The sequence below is a fragment of the Contarinia nasturtii genome, unplaced genomic scaffold, assembly GCF_009176525.2.
Source record: "Contarinia nasturtii isolate CC-2019 unplaced genomic scaffold, AAFC_CNas_1.1 Cnas_scaffold_695, whole genome shotgun sequence".
Lineage (NCBI taxonomy): Eukaryota > Metazoa > Arthropoda > Insecta > Diptera > Cecidomyiidae > Contarinia > Contarinia nasturtii.
The window spans coordinates 6,643,093-6,664,112 of record NW_022198046.1 but is presented as its reverse complement, the minus strand read 5'-3'; the positions used below and the strand labels follow the sequence as shown (position 1 = coordinate 6,664,112).

At 35.8% G+C, this 21,020-nt stretch overlaps 5 protein-coding genes across 7 annotated transcripts in view; 2 read left to right on the top strand and 3 right to left on the bottom strand.

Annotated features, from left to right (window-relative positions):
• Positions 1 to 221: 221 nt before the first annotated feature.
• On the bottom strand, positions 222 to 11,201 carry LOC116340729. The gene is made up of 11 exons (XM_031767366.1): positions 11,036 to 11,201; positions 10,513 to 10,613; positions 9,889 to 10,424; positions 7,640 to 9,822; positions 7,270 to 7,503; positions 3,734 to 7,191; positions 3,270 to 3,661; positions 2,822 to 3,194; positions 2,434 to 2,751; positions 1,560 to 2,361; positions 222 to 1,479 (listed from the first exon to the last, which is right to left on the bottom strand). Exons 3-11 carry the CDS (start codon positions 10,417 to 10,419, stop codon positions 384 to 386), a joined length of 9,387 nt encoding a protein of 3,128 aa, XP_031623226.1. The 5' UTR covers positions 10,420 to 10,424; positions 10,513 to 10,613; positions 11,036 to 11,201; the 3' UTR covers positions 222 to 383.
• Positions 11,202 to 11,732: 531 nt separating this feature from the next.
• On the bottom strand, positions 11,733 to 14,849 carry LOC116340730 (cell division cycle 5-like protein). Its single transcript, XM_031767367.1, has 8 exons — positions 14,698 to 14,849; positions 14,332 to 14,597; positions 14,167 to 14,254; positions 13,869 to 14,048; positions 13,616 to 13,804; positions 12,204 to 13,553; positions 12,004 to 12,132; positions 11,733 to 11,934 (listed from the first exon to the last, which is right to left on the bottom strand). The coding sequence occupies exons 1-8, from the start codon at positions 14,740 to 14,742 to the stop codon at positions 11,827 to 11,829; spliced, it is 2,355 nt and encodes a 784-aa protein (XP_031623227.1). The 5' UTR covers positions 14,743 to 14,849; the 3' UTR covers positions 11,733 to 11,826.
• Positions 14,850 to 15,052: 203 nt separating this feature from the next.
• Positions 15,053 to 17,141, top strand: LOC116340740. 3 transcript variants are annotated; one of them, XM_031767380.1, is made up of 6 exons: positions 15,053 to 15,430; positions 15,502 to 15,881; positions 15,953 to 16,289; positions 16,366 to 16,745; positions 16,815 to 16,994; positions 17,103 to 17,141. In XM_031767380.1, the coding sequence occupies exons 1-6, from the start codon at positions 15,112 to 15,114 to the stop codon at positions 17,103 to 17,105; spliced, it is 1,599 nt and encodes a 532-aa protein (XP_031623240.1). In that variant the 5' UTR covers positions 15,053 to 15,111; the 3' UTR covers positions 17,106 to 17,141. The 3 variants fall into 3 exon arrangements, with proteins under 3 accessions (XP_031623240.1, XP_031623239.1, XP_031623238.1); XM_031767379.1 differs by having other exon boundaries at positions 17,100 to 17,128; XM_031767378.1 differs by lacking the exon at positions 17,103 to 17,141 and having other exon boundaries at positions 16,815 to 17,048.
• Positions 17,142 to 17,830: 689 nt separating this feature from the next.
• Positions 17,831 to 19,805, top strand: LOC116340741 (zinc finger protein 558-like). Its single transcript, XM_031767381.1, has 4 exons — positions 17,831 to 18,028; positions 18,106 to 18,760; positions 18,823 to 18,942; positions 18,998 to 19,805. The coding sequence occupies exons 1-4, from the start codon at positions 17,840 to 17,842 to the stop codon at positions 19,489 to 19,491; spliced, it is 1,458 nt and encodes a 485-aa protein (XP_031623241.1). The 5' UTR covers positions 17,831 to 17,839; the 3' UTR covers positions 19,492 to 19,805.
• Positions 19,806 to 20,026: 221 nt separating this feature from the next.
• The window catches only part of LOC116341105 (ankyrin-3-like), a 7,313-nt gene continuing 6,319 nt past the window's right edge, over positions 20,027 to 21,020 (bottom strand). The window contains exons 21-22 of the mRNA XM_031767974.1: positions 20,722 to 20,939; positions 20,027 to 20,657 (exon numbers count right to left, since the gene is read on the bottom strand). Of these exons, the coding sequence (XP_031623834.1) occupies positions 20,336 to 20,657; positions 20,722 to 20,939 (540 nt within the window). The 3' untranslated portion in view covers positions 20,027 to 20,335. The remainder of the gene's footprint in view (positions 20,658 to 20,721; positions 20,940 to 21,020) is intronic.

The window sequence follows — 21,020 nt, the reverse complement described above, 5'->3', positions numbered from 1 at the left end:
GTACCTCATTCAAAATGGAATTCAATGCAATATTACAACCGATCAGTATAATTAATTTGATTAATTTGACAAACATTGTACTTCTACGTGTACTTTTTCCTTATCATTTGATAAACATATTGATTAAACATATTGATTAAAATTATATCTTTCGTATTTATTTAAGTTAACCGAAGAACTTACAAAATTCTTTTGACAATATTTTTCTTGTTGGTTTTTTTTTTTTCAAACGATTAATTGATTTTCTAATAATAATAATAATAATTGTCAAAAGACATAAAACTTGACTTGAATTACGTATATTACTCTCATTATACTCTGTATAATGTTTGATTCGTCTCGAAAAAAATGGGTTAAAGAAATAAAATCAAATTCTTAAAATATTAGTTGCTATTTTTCTCGTTTATTTCCGTTTTCAATGCTCTTTCCAAAATGGAAGCGACATGAGACTCTTTGCTCATGAATTGATGACGAGCCTGTATAATTCCGATTGCCAATTGAATGGGATTTTTGGTGAAACGGCAATTTTCAACTGCATCACATATGGCAGGCACTTTCCGATGTTTTGGTTCAACAAATCCGCTCGGTGTAATTTGGTCCATGTCGAATGCAATCTGTTGCGAAATATTCAATGGCTTTGGAATCAATCCCATAAAGTTACAATAAGCATTTTGCTCTTCTTCTGAATTGAAATAGATAGCACCGGAAAAAAATGCAATTTGTGCCATTTCCTCAATCGAAATCGTTTGCTTTTCAGCCATGTCGGTAACAATTAAATGATCTTCATTGATCAATGTGCGTTGAAATTGGCTCATCTTCGGTTGATACATGAACAGACAAGCTTTGTTGCTGCCTTTGAATGCACTAAGCAAATGTTCAACTTCAAACGACGACAGTAGCAAAATAATATCCTTTTGAGCGGATCGTTTTATTTTTGCAATCCACAGCACAGGCCGTAAAAATTCATCGCCACCTTCTTTTGGCTTTCGAATGATTTTTTTGTAGTCGTTGGTAGCATACACATTTTCTAGCCACGCTTGATTATCGACTGGTTCATAAGCAGCATAGAAATGTTTATCACTCAAAACCTTTGGCAAATGCATGATTAACTTTTTCTCTATTAGATCATCAAAACATGATTTTGAGCCATTTTTGATGAGTTTTTTGAGGTTTTCATGAACAATTCGTGGTTTGCTCGCTTTGGCTGGTGGTGGTCGTTGAATTTGCCGATGCTGGTCCAATTCATGTTCGATCTCCTTTTCAATTTCTTGTTCTTCGTCAAAGCAATGGGTGAAACGCTTCAAATGGGCCGCTTGCTGGGACAGTTTCTGTTGAACTTTGCTGCCAATTTGTGCAACAAATTGGCTGTCTTGATAATTTTTCTCCAAGTTTTGCTTTAATTTTGCAAATTTTGCGGCCACTATTTCACTCAGTAATACCATTTCTTTACCGCCATACATTTCGTTCAATGTAACATACCTATGAGGAAATCATAGAACAAACAAATACTTTAGCAATGACATTTTACGGAAAAAGAAAACAGCCAATACGTTACATACTCATTATCAACACATTGTTCATAAAGGCGAATCAATCGTGGATCATCGTCATCTTCTGCCACTACACTTTCGTAGTGTTTGTGAGCTGCTGTCTTTTTTGCGTAATTATAAGCTGATAATGTCCAATTCGTAATGTTGTCTTCTTCAAATTTTTGACTGTTGTGCCAAAGAAACTGTATGACATTGGAGATTGTTGGATGACATCGACCAGTTGCACAAATCTCTTTAAGTCGAACATCGGCTTCGTGTGAAGCCCAAAAGGAAATCGTGTGTCCTCGCCCCAATAGACGCATCCGCATGCATGCTTGCACCGTTTTGTCACGTGTAATATCACCAGACAAAGTCACACAAGCTCGCCAAACTATCGGGAACTTCAAGTCCGTTCCACGAGTGTGAACATCATCCAAGTAAACAATGCATCTATTCAATTCTCGATCTCGAAATACTGAATTGTCGAATTCGGTTATTATCCCGTTCCGGTCTATCGTTTGCATTACATCGTTTGTATCAAAATAAACAGCCACATCGTATTCGTCTTCCGCAACCATTTTTAGCCATTCTGTGGCTACTTCTTGATTGTTCAATTCTAACATCAGTGCACCAGCATCTAATAAAACCGGTATATTTTGCGTCTTCAGTTCTCTTAAAATTCTTTTGCCGCTGATATTTGCTGGTAGCGCTTTGTATTTTTGTTGAAGTAACACATCGCGAACATTGTCATTCGTTGTGATGAGTTCGGGGAGATCATTTTGTATTATTGGCAATGGCAAAATGCGCTGTGTATCATTTGTACCAGAAAAGCCTTGAGAAAATTGAAAAATTAAAAATATAAGTTAATTTTGGTTCTACCTGAGTGGCAAAAATGTCATTGTACCTGAAACCGGATGCTTTAAGCATTCATTAACCAGATCCCAGGCCGAACACATCAATTTCTTTTCGAATGTTTTTGCCTCACGCGGAAATACCATATTGCATAGCCAAAAATCGATAACATACATGTTGAAACGGAAGAGTGGGAAAAGTTGTTTGTCGCGCTGGTGGGGGTCGCTCAAATTAATGGCAGAGTAGCATCCAATTGATGCATGTCTCAACCGCTTATCAACGCTTTCGATCCAACTGTTGTAGATGTCTTTCGCATCCTGTTGATTATCCAAGATTTGGAAAACTTCAAACATTTGTTCATTGGTGAGACCTAAAATTTGGGGAGACAAAGTCAAATTTCCCAGTTCAATGTTAAATGAATATTGTTCCTAGTAACTCACCCGAATAGTAATAACTCAAATGGGTTAAACAAATCGCGACGTCTGCATGGCCGAATTCTGTTTGTTCAGCTGCAACATCTTTTGCTTTGAATGGTACGGCCATTTTGCGTGTACTTTTTGGATTCACACCATAGTTGACACGCCAGCGTTTGTTTAGCACCAATTTTAACACGTCGAAGCGTAACAAACCACTCAAAACCATTATGGTATTTTGGTCGCATTCCGAAAAATCTTTAATATTCTCATTGAATTCATCAACCGACATGTTTTCACCATACATCAAAATATTCAGTAGTTTCTTATCTCGTTCATTGATTCCCGTGAATGGTATGTTCAATTTTTCATTGATAAAATCGTCGATAATTTTAGATTTCTGTGGGAAAAGAGGAAAAACAAAAACTTAAATTTCCAAGCTATTTTTCTCTTTCATTTCATGCTTACAACATACCAAATGTTCGTAGACTTGTTCATTGAATATGCGCACTGGCGAAAACACTTCATAACGTCCTACTACGTAATTCGGATCAAATTCAATCTTTTTATCGCCGTATTTTTTATATAAATATGGAATGTGTATTCGAACTCGTTTGAGAAGTGCTTCAACAATGATCCATCTCAAATTTCCCCCATCCAATGACAACTGATTGCCCACCGTATAAATGAGTTGATACTTCGGTTGTAATATTGCATCAGACTCATCGAGAATGTTCCGAATATTTGCGTTAAGCCATTTGTGTGCTTCCAAAAAGTGTTGAGCATTTTCGAGATCACCTTTGCATGTGGATTCGTATGTTTTCAATTGAAAAGACAGTCGATACTCTGGCAGAGTTAGAATTACACCTGAAAAATAAAACGAAAACAATGGTTTTTGGTTTACAATCATTTTGTAATGAGAAAAGGGGTCAGGTGTACCTTTTTCCGTTAGGCATTCTTTGTAGATTTTCAACATTTGTTTTACGTGATCGTTGACGGGGAGCGATCGTTGACATGGAAATAGGTAAACGCGGTGATTGAGTAAGCCGCCGAGACATTGACGCAACGATTTTAGATTGGTTGCAAACAAAGATTTCAACACTGTTACTTGACATGCATGTTTATTCTTTGACAAACGCGATGCAACAATTGGGACAATAACTGAAGTTTTGCCTTCTCCCATATTCAGTTGCATCACTGAATGCATGATGTCAGCTGCCGGTTTTTTAGCGTTGATCATTTGCTGGGCAATTTTAATTTGAATCGGACGAATTGTCAAGTTCTGTTCAATTTCGAAGAGCAACCACTCTGGGTATTTAATCGCTGACCAATTTGTTTGTGGTTCATTCTCCAGTTCACGATCCAGTGCGGCTTTCATTTGCGGTTGTTTTTCATACATTTGGATGCGTTTTTCGCGTTGTTCGTGTGCCATTGTAACGGCCAATGCTCCAATAACACTTCTCAAGTCTGAATTTTGTGATAATTTGTTGACCGATACCAACGTTGACAAAACCAACGATGGAACGAAATGTGGATACAAACTGGCATTAATTAAGTGTTCGGCTCTTGTTGATGTAACGATATTTCTAAAAACATTCCACCATTCGGCGGTTGTTCGATTCAATGGTGGCATTGGATCTGTCTCTTCACGACAAAAAATTTCTTCAGCCAAATTTACATCATCTTTGAATTTTTCGACATTTTCGCACATTATTTGCTCGTAATCAATTTGATATCGATTCATTTGCTCCAGTTCATGGTCAATTTGTTGTGGTTGCCATTCAATCAGTGCAATTTCTGGTGTCGTTGTAGCCAATCGCGTCACTTCATTTTGAACATTTTCAATGAATTTATGCAATCGTTCCATATTATTCCAATTTCGTAATTTTACATTTATCGCTTTTACAACCTCGTCCATATCATCAACGTCGGCATGAACATGATTATAAATCGATGTATTGACACGATTACAATGTGTTTGCAGCCATTGTTTCTCAACTAGCTTAGCAATTTTATATGCATATTCCATAAATTCATTTATATACTCATGATTTTCGCTTTCCAACATTTCTGGATCATTATGATGACGTTCAATAATCCGAGCAATTTCAGCACGATCAAAATCGGAACTTTTTAAATCGTACATTCTTACATTTTTGGGTGCCTCAATGTGTTGAAAAGCCACAGGATAATTGGCAACTGTTTGCAATGCAAATATCGGTGCATCAGAAGAAGATCCATTTTTTAGACTCAAAAAACTCAATATAAGCGCGTATGTTTCACGGCTGCATTGTCCTTCACGCGCAATTTCATACAATGAAATCCACCAATTTGCCAAGTCACCTTTACCAAATTCACTGCGAATATCGCACAATTCCAGATCACATCGAATTCCCTGCAAATTTTTACGGTTATTCATCAAAAATTCAGAAAGGTTCAACGAATTTGGGGCTTTGAATGTTTTCTCATGATAATGAACAGCAATTTTGCGTAATAAAGCATTTGGAACACGTTCCTCGTATAGAAATCGCGGAGCCAACGTTTGCTCATAAGTATTATAGTCAATGAACGTTTTCGAGATCCGAAAATTTGTGTACAATGGTAATATGCGGAAATAGTCACGTTGATTTTCTTTCAATTCATCCTTTGGTATTTCGTTTTCTTTGGACGGTTTCGGTTTCTCCTTTTCTTTGTCAACGGCATCTTTTTTCGGTGTTTCGTGCAAATCCTTCAGTCGATTGCTGTCATCAATCAATTTGCGTGTAATTAACGCATATGAATCTTGAGCTGCGTGTGGATGTATGATATTTGGCCAGCGAACGACTTGATTGACATTTTTCACACGAATAGGTGACAACGCTTCAATGTCTTTCAAAGTTTTCAATGATTCAACGTCGTAGGGTGCTGACGACCAAACAAAGGCCGATTGCAGGATTTGGAGTGCACGTTGAGTGCCTGACATTCCCAAAAGTGGTTCCACTTGACCGTGTGATGTCAGTGCATGTAAATATGCCAAATAGAACCAGGCAGCAAAGCTGGTATTTTTCGCTTTCAATTGTTGATATTGTTCATCCACCAAGTACGTGTGAAAGGGTGGCGAGCGTAGCTCAGATTTGGTGTCGATTCTGACGATTTCATGACGCTTTGATATTTCGGCCAAAACAGAACCGTGTGGCATAATCAACATTTTCGATTGATTCGGCGAATCTGTGCTCTCCAACAGTAGTCCACTGTGTAAACCATACAATGTTCCACAATTTTGCGTTTGGCTAACACACATGTTACTGAATTCATTTGATAAAATCTCATACCGATTGTCAGATCCTTTACATGGCTTGACAACAAATTTCAAGTTCATTCGCATTAATTTAACCATGGCAATGTTCGTTTCATTGATGGAAATATGAATGAATTTTTTTGATTCCAACCGAAATAGTCGTTTTGCAATCGCACAATAGCTTTGACTGGATATGTCCAACATTCTTTGTTGAGTTTTGATATGCTTCAAAGATCCATCTTTTAAATCGAGACAGTATTGTACACCATCGACGGTGGAGAAATTCGCATCTGAAAATTGCGGTGGTCGAAAATATATACACTTCTTCTCAATGTCCCACCAATGACTATGATTTTTGATCAGCAAGTGTGAAATTTCATTTTTTAATATTTGTATAGGTATCAGTTCGAATCGATTTCCATCTTCGTGCAATTCTGTGATGATTAGTTCTTTGCGTACAATTTGAAAATTATAATGACAATTCTGATTTGCATGAATTTTTGAAGAAAACTCCTCAGAATTTTCCTGTTGCACTTCGAAAATGAATTGATTGAAAACACGTTTGAATAATTGATTTTCGGTGATTTTCGATGGAAGGCGAGCAACGGGGAAATTGTTGACCAAAAAATCCCCAGTAACCATATCGACTTGAACATGATTGACTTTGTCACAAATTATAATCTGTACTGCAAAGCACTGGTTATTGCTACTTAACAGTTGAAATTGCGATGCTTCCTGCGATCTGATCCAGTGCTCTTTGATAAACGGATACAGCTCCAGTTCCAAGTCATTTCTGATCAAATCACCAACTTTCTTCTCCAAATTGATCCCAATCGTACGTATCAGACGTAAGAAAATGCATAGATTTGAATCCATTTTGTTTGATTCGTCGAGCAGAACATTTGAATTTAATGTTTTCAAAAATGTCAACCATAACTGCGATGCTGTTTTGGTAGTTGTTTCACTGTTTATAAAAATCTTTTCAAAATTTGGATGGCGGTTATGCACGAAAAATGTTAAAGCGCCGGCTATTGCGATTTCAACCAAATTTGTACGCAATTTTACCACTTGCTGCTGATTTTGACCCACTATTGCCTCTTGTACTTTTGAAATCCAAGAACTGTGCAAAAATGCAATTAAAAAGAATATCATTTCTTGAGTCATTTACATGTGGAAATATGTAATGAAAAAAGCTTACATAGAAATGTCGCGTAATTTTTGCAAAAACTTTGCAATTCGATCAGCAACTTGTTCGTTCTCATCACCATTGTCATAGTTCATTTCAAACATTCGAACAGCTATCACAGCCGTCGTCATCAGCTTTCGTGGGTGCTTCCAATTCGATTTTTGACACTCAATGTAATTATCAATTAATTTGCACATTTCCAATACAAAACGTGGATTGGTAAAGTCCTCATGGGCGTCACGATACCTAAGGGGAGAATCACAAAAGAAAAGAATAAAATTTAAAATAATCGATAAGTAATCGAAACTAATCGAAAAATAATCGTAAAACAATCAATAATAATTAATAAGTAATTTTTAAATGATTTGCCCCTTAACGATACCATTTGCTCCAGTGTCTCTTTCGATTTGGTCCCAATTGCCATAATGTTTGCATGATCAATGCTTGCACCGATTGCGTTTCAAACGATAACGATTCCGTTGCAATCAATGCATACAATTTCCGCATCTGCAACCGATGGCCATCGGCACGAAGTGAACCAAAATTATTGTATTCGCCAAGTGTTAGGTGCTGAGGACATTCGGATTGTCTGGCAATTACTTCGTTTTGTGTATGATTTCCAATTAACATCCACTGCAAAGACGATTCCTCGACATTGAATCGGCACATTTCATCGATCGTTTGATTTTTAATATCAGATGGTAAACGCTTTTTAATTGTCTCCCTCTCACTTTTCTTCTTCGCAGCATAATATGTTAGACTGTACCCATTTGATATGTGGAAACTTTCAAATAATTTATCCGGTGAATCTTCTTTACTGTAACCACGTCTGGATAAATTGTGACACGAAGTAGTTCCCAGGAAGACGCGTTCGCATTTTGCTGTTGCATATTGGTTGAATGGTTCGCTTTCAAACCAGTTGGCAACAATTGTAATATTTCTCATGGGTTTCTTTTGTATTTGGTCGACTACAGTGTATAACACGTCACGCAGACACACAAACACCGAGGGCATAGCCAGCTCGAAAACAAGTGACAGTTGTTGATATTTTTCATCGGGTAGTATACGTTCATATCGTCGAACACGAATACCACTAATTTTGGAAGTGAGCAAACATTTTGGGCAATTTTGTGTGTGCTTTCTTTTGCGATTTTCGTTTAGACATTTGCAGTCTAATTCATTGGCACGCCGTTGTAATTTTTGCATCTTTTGTTTTGCTTCCTCATATTCGGAGCGAAGTTCTTGAATTTCTTTGTCATCTTTTTGCTTAATCTCCAGAAGAATTTTCCTCATTTCAATGTTTGTCTTGGCAAATTTACACCCAAACGAATGAGACGTTGGTTTTTCTTCCAAAATGCCCACTAATTTATTATGATTACGTGTTCGAAAATACTCTTGAAGTTTGCACGCAATATCCATGTCACGTTGATGTGGCAACAGTAAACGATCGAAGATGTCTTCATTCACACCAATTTCGTATTTGTTGTAAAGTGAATGTGCCTTTACTGCCATTTTATCCAAAATCATGACCATTGTCAATTGCGTCAGCAACATTCGACTGTAACCAATTGGATCATCTTTGTAGTAAGCAACGGCTTTTTCCTCGTATTTTGTTGAAAACGATCGCAGATTTTCCGGTGTAATTTGTCTTTCAGCAACATCGCCGTCTAATTTGTACAGCAGCCAATTTTCAAAATCACATAAAAACAATCCAGTCGCAATTTGTCCTTCAAGTTGATCAAAAAGATTGGTATTCGGTGGTGTCGTTGAATTGAAATCGTATCGTATCCAATTCTCTTGGGTCAAAAAATCTCGTTTTTGATTTATTGTATCTCGTGTTTGCCGCGCAGCCAAATATGCTCGTAAAGTTGGTACAGTTTGTTTGGCATCGGCTTCCAAATGAAGATCTTCCAATGGTGTCAACGTACTGTTTTTCTTCACTTTACTTTGTAACCGTTCGATTTCGTCGTTAATTTGTTTGCGCGCATTTTTGATCATCATTTTTGTGTCTTTGACGATGCGATCGTAACAGTCAGCAAATTGACGATTGTCACTCGTTTCATATAAATGTTGTAACTTTTCAATGCGACGTGCCATTTTTGCCAGCAATTGCGAAACATTATCTATATCATCAGTATAAAATGGGTACATCTCAGTAGTGTAAAAGCTGCACATCACTGTCAAATATTTGAGCATAATCAGTTTGTACAAGAATTTCCCGCATTCTTTGCCATATTCAATCGTCAAACTAAGTTGTAACGATACTTTTGTAGCGGCCCAGTATGATGAACGTCGAAATGGAAGATTTATGGCCGATTTACTGCCCAGCACATCGTCACGAATCTTTTTCGTGATAACACCAAACTCAGCATCTGTAGCCACCGAACTGTGACGATTTCCAAGTATTGGTATCAACCACTGTGACACGTAATTTTGAACGATTACTTCCTTGGAATTTAACTTGGTATCATTGTTTTCGCTCACGCAAACCAGCTGTTGAGCAAACTCGATTGACTGAAATAGTTGGGAATGTTCTACTTTGATACTTTGAGCTGGGAAGTCCATCTAAAATTTTCAAATTTTTATGTTTATAAACGTTTTGATCAAAAAATATGTTTAAGAAAAATTTACCTTAATATCGCTGCTTGGAAAGTCGGCAATTTTTTCAGCACTTAAGCTCACTGGGAATGTTGAAACGATCAACTGTTTTGCACCATCGGCTGGCGATTCGACTGGCGGTGGCAGCATGTAAACCAAAAGACAACAATTCTGGCTTTCGATGTATATTGATTTCATTTCGCCAGACTGCAATTGGCTCAGCTCACGCGAAATAACTTCAGGTGTCATCGATGTTTTAACATTGTGTAAACATTTCAACAATTTGCTTATTTTCCGCGGTAAAAAGTCATGTTCCACAAAGTCATCAACTACGTCTATCATGAGCTCGATTAGCGCTGTTTCATGCTCACTGAGATCACTCTGCTTGCGTTGTGCCAAAAATCTTGGCCATACGACGTGCTGACACATTGCGGTGTGCGTGGATTTTGTCGGTTTGTACATCTTGGTATTAAATTCTTGTACTTGATGTGGTTCCGGGTCGATGTCAATTTCATTGGGATTGGATTCCTGATCCACATCCATTCGTGATAAGTTCGTGTCCATTATTTCTAAATTCCACAAAACAATGTTGAATTTTCGATTAAAGCAGGAATTTTTCGTTTCGCGGAGCATAAACTACCGTTTTGTTTTACTTACACTTTTCTAGCAGTAATTGCTGTGATTGTGTCTATACAACTGTCTCTTTCATCAAATGATGTTCCATCGAGGCACAAATTGAAATGATTTACAAATTCAAACTGTAAAAGATAAGAAAGTGTATATTTTTAATTGACGAAAAAAACTGTTTGAATCTATTTTTTCCATCTTAGACTTGTTTATACAGTTATATCGTCAGTATAACTTTGGTGCTCTTATTATTCTCATAAAATATCGAATATCTTTGAAATTTGAATGTATCTTTATGGCAATGAATACGTGATTGATTTTTGTGCATGTTGTGAAATGACAATAACTGTTCGTTGATTATTATTTTTGCGCACAAAAATCACATCAAATATGGCGATGCAAAATATTAACAATGATTATTCTTAATTCCACAAATAATTATTAGAAAATATACTATTTTATCCTGTTTTTCCCAAATAAAATGAAAAATGTATTTTTCTATCAAAAAAATTCAATACAAAAAATCGAATATGAAACTGAATTGCAAACTTACGATATTTTAGAAAATTGTTTATTAATAGTTCACTTTTTATGTTGTCCAATTTCGATTAATTTTTATTTTCGTCGAATATAATTTTGTTTGCTCACAATAATTCAAAAATGAAGTATATCTCGTGTTTCGTTGTTTCACGGACAATTACTAATAACGTTCTGTCGTCTCTGGCGCTGATGTGCATTTGATTTTTATTTGTTCATACACACTCACACCATCTCGACATTTTTAGCTAACACTTTTCTATGTAATACGTTAGCTCACCAGCCTTGCGCGTTGTTAACGTGCATAAGCAATACATACAACACTGCTTAATTGAATGGTGCCACTAGCTTTTCGTCCTATTTGAATATGTGTTCAATCTTTTTACACGCAAAACTGTGTGTATTTAAGAAAAATGATTCAAAGTTTGAATGTATTCCGCATAAAACATAACAATATATATTTTTTTTCTCAATATTCTGAAAGATCGCAATATTTTGAAAGATCTGTTGGCTTTTCGTATATCTCTGTAGTTGCTCTCAACACTGTACGTTCGAATTTGACAGTTCAGACTATGTAGTTATGTCACATCTATCGGTGAACGTCTATAACCGAAGTAATATGAATAAAATTCTGGAAAACCTATATTTTTTACCAAGTAATTTCGTCTATAGAGAAATTATATTATGTTTATTTCAAATCACAATGCAAAATGTACCATTTTCACATAATTTGCGACTCCAAAGGAGCGCTAGTTGTATTTTATTAATATAAATGGCAATATATATAATTAATTTGGATTATAATGATTAATTCAAATGGTTGCTTAGACTTCGAAGTTCCGATTCCAGCTCTGCATATTTGGCTTGTAACTGTTTCTCTCGTTCCATTTGCCGTTCGACATCTTCGGTCAGAGTCTAAAGTTGGGATAACAATAAAATAGTTCATATTCCATATAATAGTGAAATAGTTTATATCAAATATACCTCCATTCGGCGTGGAATGGCCAGATCTTCTTGGTCTGCCAAAAACTTGAATGTTGAAAGTGCCAATGAATGTTGATCTATTTGCTCCCATGCTTCATTTAGTTGCTTCATAATTGCTTGAGCACGTGCCTTATTATGAAAAGAAAAAAATCGATTATTTTATTTCACAAAGTGATGAAAAAAATTAATTTGAAACTTACTTGATAGCCGCCAGTCAGGATTTTCATTTTCTTCTCAATTTTTCCGCAACGTTTTGCCTCTTTTGCCATATGTTTGCGATTCTGCTCGAGTCTACGCTCTGACGCTTCAAATCGGTCCTTTTTACTGGCCAAATTGGCGCGAGTGTATCGATTTTGGCTGGGTAAGTATAGCACTTGGCTCAAACATTCTTGCCAAACTTGTGAATAATTTTCAAGAGACAAATCACCATGTGCCATTCCTTGTTTGACCACTGACATTTCAGCCTTCAATTGTTCCTTAGCCTCTTGCAATTCTTCGTCTTCGAACTGATCATATGGACTTTGTTCCAAATAGCTTTGCAATTGTTGTAGAGATGTTGCTTTTTTATTTACGGGATTCGACTTCAATGGTACTGGATTCAAAACGGCATCATAATGTAGCATTGTTATCATTTCTTGTTTTATCAACTCCTCAGCACGTTGTAGCTCGGTTAGTCCCGTCATATCGGTCGATGGTCGTAAAATTGTCGTATTGATTTCAAACGGTCGTGGAAGATCTTTTTGTATGACTTGTGAACGACGAACTAATTCAGCAGCCTTAAGCAAGCGATCTTCTTCGATTGATCTCAAATCAACATCAGATTGATCTTCAATTTGTTGAGTCTGTGTGGTATCACCATCTTCTACTTGTGCATCCTCTGGCACAACAATTTCATAATCATTTCGTGGCTGTGGCAAAGTGGACAATTTCTCACGAAGTGATTCTTTTATATGTTTCTGATATTCTTTCATTTGAATTGGTGTTTCACACACGCCATCTTCTGTATTAATATTCAATTTGTCACGTGCCAAAGACGGAGTGTGTATATTCTTATTTCCCACCAATTGTGTTCCTGGTGTGGCTGCTGCGTCGCCCGAACGGAATGGTGTTGTTAATACCGTATTTGGTGTGGCAACCACTTGTGAACTTGGAACAACTGAAGAAAAATCAGTATTATGCAATGGAGTATTTATTCCACCTTTCAATGGAGTCTCAACATGTGTTAGTGCCATAATGGTTTGTGCTTCTTGCATCACACGATCGGTTGTGATTGCCGGTGTTCGAGGTGTGGCCGATACCTGTGGTGTAATGCTATAGTCACCCAATAGAGCGTCAGTTGTTTCAATGCCACTTTCTAGAGCCACTTCTCGTGCAATTTCACTTGCTTTGCCCAACTTTATAACTTGTTGCATGTCTTGATCAGATATTTGCGGTTCGGGTAAAACAAGTTTTGAACGTTTTTTTGACGGTTCGGCAATCTGAAGCAAAGCGTCTGGTACACCGTTTTCCTTTTTTCGCTTTAGCTTCTCTTTATCTTTCTTTCGTTCACGCTGAAAAAATTTGAATCGTTTTTGAAACAGATGAGAACAATCTATGTAACAAAAATGCTTACCTCTTCTTTTTCCGTACGTAATTCGCCGTCCAAATCTTGTTGACGCATTTTATTGAAATCAAATTCAACTTTTTGAACATGCTCTTCAGATGTATCGTAAAATCCGGCCGCTGGTGTTTTTTCAAATGGAATTTCAGAATTGTAGTCAATTCCTTTAATTCTGCGACGATTGCCACCTCCGATGCCAGCCTATTGAAAAAATAAAATTCGTTCAATTTTTGAGTAAATGAAATTGTTTTGTCGATTAACTTACAGCTCGTAATTCTCTTCGTTTTTGTAACGATGCTAAACGTCTGGCTTCTTCCAATTGTTTTTCTCGAGCCTTTCTTTTGGCCTTTTTGCCCTGCGTATTTGCCAAACGGGCACGGGCTTCCGACAACATTTCGAGCTCATCTTCGTCCATATCCTTTGGATCCGGTCTTGCCGGCTTTGTCTTTTTTTAAATAATTGATTAAATAATTAATTTTATTGACTGATAAAAGTATTAGTTTTTTAAACTAAATTTTTTTTAGTTAATTTATAACATTAATTTATCAAATTAAAATTTATACCTCTGGTTGTGGGTCAATTTCACCTGGCTTCAACTTCCGTGGATCATCAATAATATCGTCACCTTCCTCTTTTCGCTGAGCTTGGTCCCTGAAAAATATGATTTTTGTTTTATTTAGATTTTTATTGAAAAGTGTTTCTTTTTTATGTGAACAGTTAAAACTTACAGTAAATATTCATAACGATCCAAACATTGGGCTGCTGTACGACCAATAATTGGTGCAATTGTACGCCATTGTGTCGGCATTAGTTTTGCCAAGTGAAGTAAACGCTCATCCTCTTCTCTTGACCATTCAGTCTTTTTGATGCTCGGATCCAACCATTCATACCAACGTGCTTTACATTGTTTGGCCGATTTTCTGTGCAGCAACGATGCGATTCGGGACCATTGATTTTTCCCATATTTCATTACAGCTGCTTTGAGAATTTCATCCTGTTTTTAACACACATTTTTGAGGTTAGTATTTTTTTCTTTTTTTATGAATTCAATGTTTGAAACTATGAAAATTTGTTGTTGATATTATTTTACTTACTTCAGTGTTTCGCCAAACACCACCTTTTATCATAATTCGCGGCATTGTGAATAAAAGTTTCTGACTTTCCACAAAATTTAAACGTTTAACAAGAATTTACAGATTTGCGTTGTTACACAAGTTTGTTGAACTATATAATTTTTTTTCTGTTTGACAGCTGTCAGCAAACAACTATGTGGAATAATCACGCCTCATGTCAAATTGTCAAATCGTCTAATATTGTATGTGATGTCGCCCTCTAGTGGATTTGAGTGAAATTTTCATTGAATTTCATTTATTCTGATTAGCGAATATTTGACATATATCGATGTGATGGAAATTGTAAATATTAGACAATTTCGTATAATAACCTCAATTCAAGTAGTAAACAGACGCTAGAGTTCAATTTGAATTTCATAATTATTCACTTAAAAAATGTCATTATTTCCAAGGAGTTTTTGTCGATTGAAAATTGTCTTCAGTACTTCCAAACCAGTTTACATATCCCGAAACTTTAGTTTTACAGTCAATGGATACATCAAAAGATTTAGTGGCCAAAAATATGTTCACAAGTTCGATGGTTCTTCAAATCAGCACCGAAATATCACAACTGTTAATTCGAAGATGTTGACTGTGCCAAGTGGTCTGAATCCAGAAATACAGAATAAATTCAACCAATTGGAATATCTCATTTGTTTGGATTTCGAAGCAACGTGTTGGACTCCACGTGATTTGTACAGGGCTGAAATAATCGGTAAACCTCAAAACAATTCAATGATGTTGTAAGTCTGAAGTGCATTTCCCTAATGTTTGTTCATTTTCAAGAATTTGGTGCAGTGCTAATAAATCTTAAAAATAAGGAGATCTTGTCAGAATTTCATGAATACGTGCAACCAACCAATATACCAATACTCAGCGATTATTGTATGGATTTAACGGGAATCACACAAGAAATGATCGATGACAAAGAGCATTTTCCTGTCATTTTTCGAAAATTTGAGAGTTGGTTAGAATCGATACGTGAACTGAACCAGTTAAATTACACAAGACCCAATAAAAGTGGCGTACAACTCGATTGGAATACAACATTTTGCTCGTGGACTAATTATGATTTAGGCCACTACTTCCGTCTAGAATGTGAACGCCATAATATCACACACCAAGATTACTTTAACGTATGGATTGATGCGAAAAGATATTTTCGAGTAAGTAAAACGGTATAAAATGAATTCTTGCGATGATTTTAACTTTGTACGCATTCGCAATTCTTTTATAGATGAGGCACAAGGGTCATTATACATTCGAAATGGCATTAATAAAGTTGAATATTTCTCCGGTTGGCCGTGCCCATTCGGCTATCGTCGATGCTAAAACCTTAGCGCAGATGGTATTCACGCTCTTTCAGAACAACACGATCCTTTTCCAAGTACGCAAAGCACACAATAATGTTGGCGATTGTATTGTTCTATTTCAACAAAAATCGAATTCTGAACCGACACTTTTAACTGCTCAAAGTGACAAGGAAATTAGAAATCAATTCGATTACTTGATTTGTTTGGATTTTGAAGAAACACGCTGGGAGACACGCACACCGGGACGTTCTGAAATAATTGGTAACGCAATATTTTTACTGAAAATCCATTATTTTATCTCTGATCTTTTTTTTTTCAATTAATTTTTATTTAAAAGAATTTGGAGCGGTTCTTCTGAATCTAAAAAATGGTCAAATCATGTCCGAATTTCACGACTATGTGCGACCAATCGAAAATCCAAATCTCTCCGAATTTTGCACAAGATTGACCAACATTTCACAACAGCTGATCGATGAAAAAGATTGCTTTCCCACAGTTTATCAGCGGTTTGACGCGTGGCTCAAAATGCAATGTAATTTAAAGCAATTAAAATTAGCAACGCCCGATGAAAGATACGCTCAAAATGGTTGTAATGCGACGTTTTGTTCATGGACCAGCTGGGACTTGGGATTCTTGTTCCGTTTAGACTGTGCACGCCATAATATCGAACAGAATGAACATTTCAGCGCATGGATTGACGTTAGAAAAAAAGTTCAAGTAAGTCGATATTAATAAATTTTAAATTTTTAAATCGGATTAAATTTAATTCCTTTTTTTTTATTTCAGAGACAGTTTTTGGATCAATACACATTCGCGGAAGCAATGAGGTTTTTAAACGTTCCACAAACTGGAAATAAACATTCAGCTATTGACGATGCAAGAACCTTGGCTGATATGGTGGCGGCTCTTTATAAAAATGATGTACAATTTTATAAAGCGACTGATATAAGACTTGCTTCATTTGATGTAATGGGTTTTTAAATTTTAATAGAGAATAGAAAATTGAACTGTTAACAGAAATGACAGCCTGATAGTAAAACCAAGATTTAATTTTTTCATGCGTAAAAATAGCAGTAATATGAAACTCTCGGAGACTCAGTATAGAGCACTCAAACAGTGAAAAAAATCCAGATCGTGATTTGGATGATAAGGAACGCGATTTTTTTCATTCTGATTTCACAAGGTGATACAGAAAGTTGAGTAGTATTTGAGAATTGCAGAAAAAAAAATTAATTATATTTTTCATTTTTCGCGATTTTTTACCATTTATATGGGAGGCTTGTATGAAACACACGGAAGACCGCTGGTCAATTTTTTCGGCGTTTAAACAAAATCTCGATTGTTGCAAGGAAAAAAAAACTATGGACAAACAGCCTGCGGGCAAAAAATAATAATCGATAATAATTGATGATCGTGTTTTTGCTCTCAGATCCTTCCATTGAATTTTTGTAAAAAGGAATATATTTTATAGCACACTGACTGAATTTAAGCGATAAATTGACGAGGATTCACACATATTATGTTGAAAAAGTTAAAAGTAAAACGAAGTCTATAAAAAACATACATACAAAACGAATTTTCCTTTTCTTTTTTTGAACATACAGTGCCATCTGTCGATTTACTTTGGAAAATTGATGCTGATGATTTCCACTATACCAAATGAAAAGAAAGCCGCATATGTCATCTGTCAACATGTTTACAATGAGAAATCCGCATTTATTTACATAAACTTTGATTTCATCTCACACAGAGTATCACAGTTTGCAGTCAATCCTTTGTTTATGTAGTTAGTGGTAAATATTCCAAAAGTGATGGCCAAAAGATTGTCACTATCATTTTTGGCATCATATGAAAGGAACAGTTGTGCTATAAATGATTTGTGTCGTACGTGCTTATGTAAAACTGATGATGAATACATATCCATTACTTCGGTTATACCGTGGACCCAAAGAGAAAGCTGCTCGGCACAGCAAATGATCGAACAAATTTTAAATCGAGAGGTAGATAATTTGACATTTTTCAATTCAATTTTTTTTTTTTTTTTTTTTTTTTGAATTCACGACTGTTTGCTTTTCAGTTGAACAAAACGAAGCCACAACCACAACGAATCTGCTCAAAGTGTGTTAAGAAAATTCGCACTATTTATTTATTTCGTAATCAATGCATCGAATCCGACGATATATTAACTCAATTTCATAAGCACATAGAAAACCAACCACTTGACAATGAACCGAAAGATATCCACAGCGAGTTTGATTTTGACATGGATGAAATCATGTTTCCAGAGCAAATTGATGACAAATTTTTGCCTGTTTTTGATGCAGAAATACTTAAGCTCGAATCAAATATGTTGGATGAAATCAAACGAGATTTAAATAGGCCTCCATCACCTGCGCCTGTACTACAGCAATCAGTGCCACCGCAATTACCACCAAAAATAATGCTACCACCGCCACCACCAATACTACAGACGAAGGAACCCAAAAAAGAAAGTGCAGCTGCTGAACAACGTCCGCGAAGAAAAACGAAACGACCCAATCATTACAATGACATCGACATGTATGTTAATCAATTGCTTCGCAAAGACATTAAAGCCAGTTTAAAGAGTTTCAAGAAAAAATACAAAAAAGAGAAGCCAGAAGAGGATTTCACCGAATTATGTGAACAATGTGGATTAACATTTTCACATTCGAGCGAGTACAAAAAGCACATTCGTAGTCATGAAGATAAATGTAATTATTAATCGATTTTCCATGTTCAAATTATCGCTGATTCTTCACGTTTTTCATTGCAGCCAATCAAACGTTTAGATTTCAATGTAAATTTTGTTTAAAGGGATTTAATCACAAGCAAACGTACAACATTCATCTCAATAGTCACACACGAGAAATTAAATTCATTTGTGACATGTGTGGTAAAGATGATCAAATGTTTCTCGAATATTTCACTCTAATGTGTTTTCCTTTCAGGCAAAGAACTGGCAACGAAAAACAGTTTACGTATACATTTCAGATATCATTTGGGAATTAAAAATCACATTTGCCCTAAGTGTGGCCATCGATTTGTGACACCACGTGAACTACGCGACCATGTTGAAAAGAAACATGCAGCAGTTCGTGCCATTGCTTGCACCTATGCCGATTGTGTGGAAACATTTGATTCGGAATATCGACTGAATTTACATTTACGCGTTCACGAAACGAACTATGCATTTAAGTGTGACATTTGTGGTGTGGCAACCGTGAGCAAATTTCGACTTGGCATTCACAAAAAAATCCATACCGGCGAGATGATCAGGCATTGCCCAATTTGCCAAAAGAAATTGGCACATGACAATGCACTTCGTAGACATATCAAAAATGTTCATGGCGATAAGAACAAGGCACCAAATGGAACTGTTGCGAAAACAAAACGCACAATCACATTAGACGGAATTATTCTCACGACAAGTCCAATCCAATGAGCCAAATTTCAACGATTTCATTTTACAAACAACGATATGTATTTTATGTGTATAAGATAGTAGATATTAGATTTGCCAAATTTAGAATTGAATTCAGTATTTTTTGAAACCCATCATTTTGTGATTCCTTTAGTCCCTAATTTCATCACATTTTGAATACAATCTCATTCCTCTGCACGTAGTTCATTCCCCCCGACCAGTCGCATTTCGATTTGATTTAAGTTTTTCCTTCTCTGGTCAATTTTATGTGAGGATATTTGTATTGGATTTTTTCTGGTCTGTAGAACAGGCACACATTTTGTGCAACAAAATTAGTCAACATTTTAGACTGTTTTTTTTTTTTTTTCAAAATTAATACTAGTCTTTTATTTATTTTTTTAGGTCATTATTTTAGATAATAAAAATATTTTAAAAATATACAAAAATGCTTTACAATCAAACAATAGTTTTATTATAGTTTATTTCTCTTTTGATTGAACATTATAAAACATTTCCAATGGTTTTTAGATTGAATGTGTTGATGCAACCATATCGAAATCGTATTAAAGTTTTTACCAAGATGCCTTTTGGTTGAGCTAATGCTGTAATATTGTCCATGTTTTGTTTTTGATGCGAATAAAATACAAGACACACAGAGGAAAAGTGTGTAAGAATGACAGGTTTTGAATGCTGATCTCTGATTTTTCACTTTATAATTGGTATACAACTCGATCACCTCATAACGAATCATTGAATGAATATTCGCATAGATTTCAAGCAATTTTTTTTTTTCGATTATAAGAAATCGGTATTTTTTCAAATTATTCATTATATTTGGTATGTACTTGAACACTCTGTATTTTTTTCAATTTGAAAAATAAAACGACTGCAATGGTATTTCTACAGCACATTCGACATTTTCGTTTAGTTTTTTAGAAGATAAGAGAACAGGACAGCATGAGAAAGACTGTGCATTTTTATCTTGAATTGGTTGCATTACTGTATAATCAGTTTCTCCAGGTTTACATTCTTTAGCATTTGATTCCATATACGATTTATTTGAATCGGTAAAATGCTGCACAACAGCCATAATAGGTTCCATAAGACCGGAAATTTTCTTCTCAAGACTATCGAATAATGGACGCGATTTGGGTTCGGCGTTCCAACATGACATCATAATATCGTATCTAAAATATGTATTTTTTAGTCATTGTTATATATCTCAAACGATAAAAACCATTCGTAACTTACATAGATTGTGTGGCATATTGTGGTTTTCTCAATCGGTGTCCGTCTTTTAAATGCATTTCTAGCTCGTCAAAAGTATCAATTTTTTCTTCAGAATATGGTTCTGCTCCGAGTGAAAATAGCTCCCATAGAACGATGCCAAACGACCAAACATCAGAATATACACTGTATTTCGGTTCGCTTAGAGATTCGAGCGCCAACCATTTCAATGGAACTTTTTCCTGCCAATTACATTCGAATATTAGGATCGTGCACACACAAAACAGTAGTAGTAGAATTGTTTAAATGTATTGGTATACTGC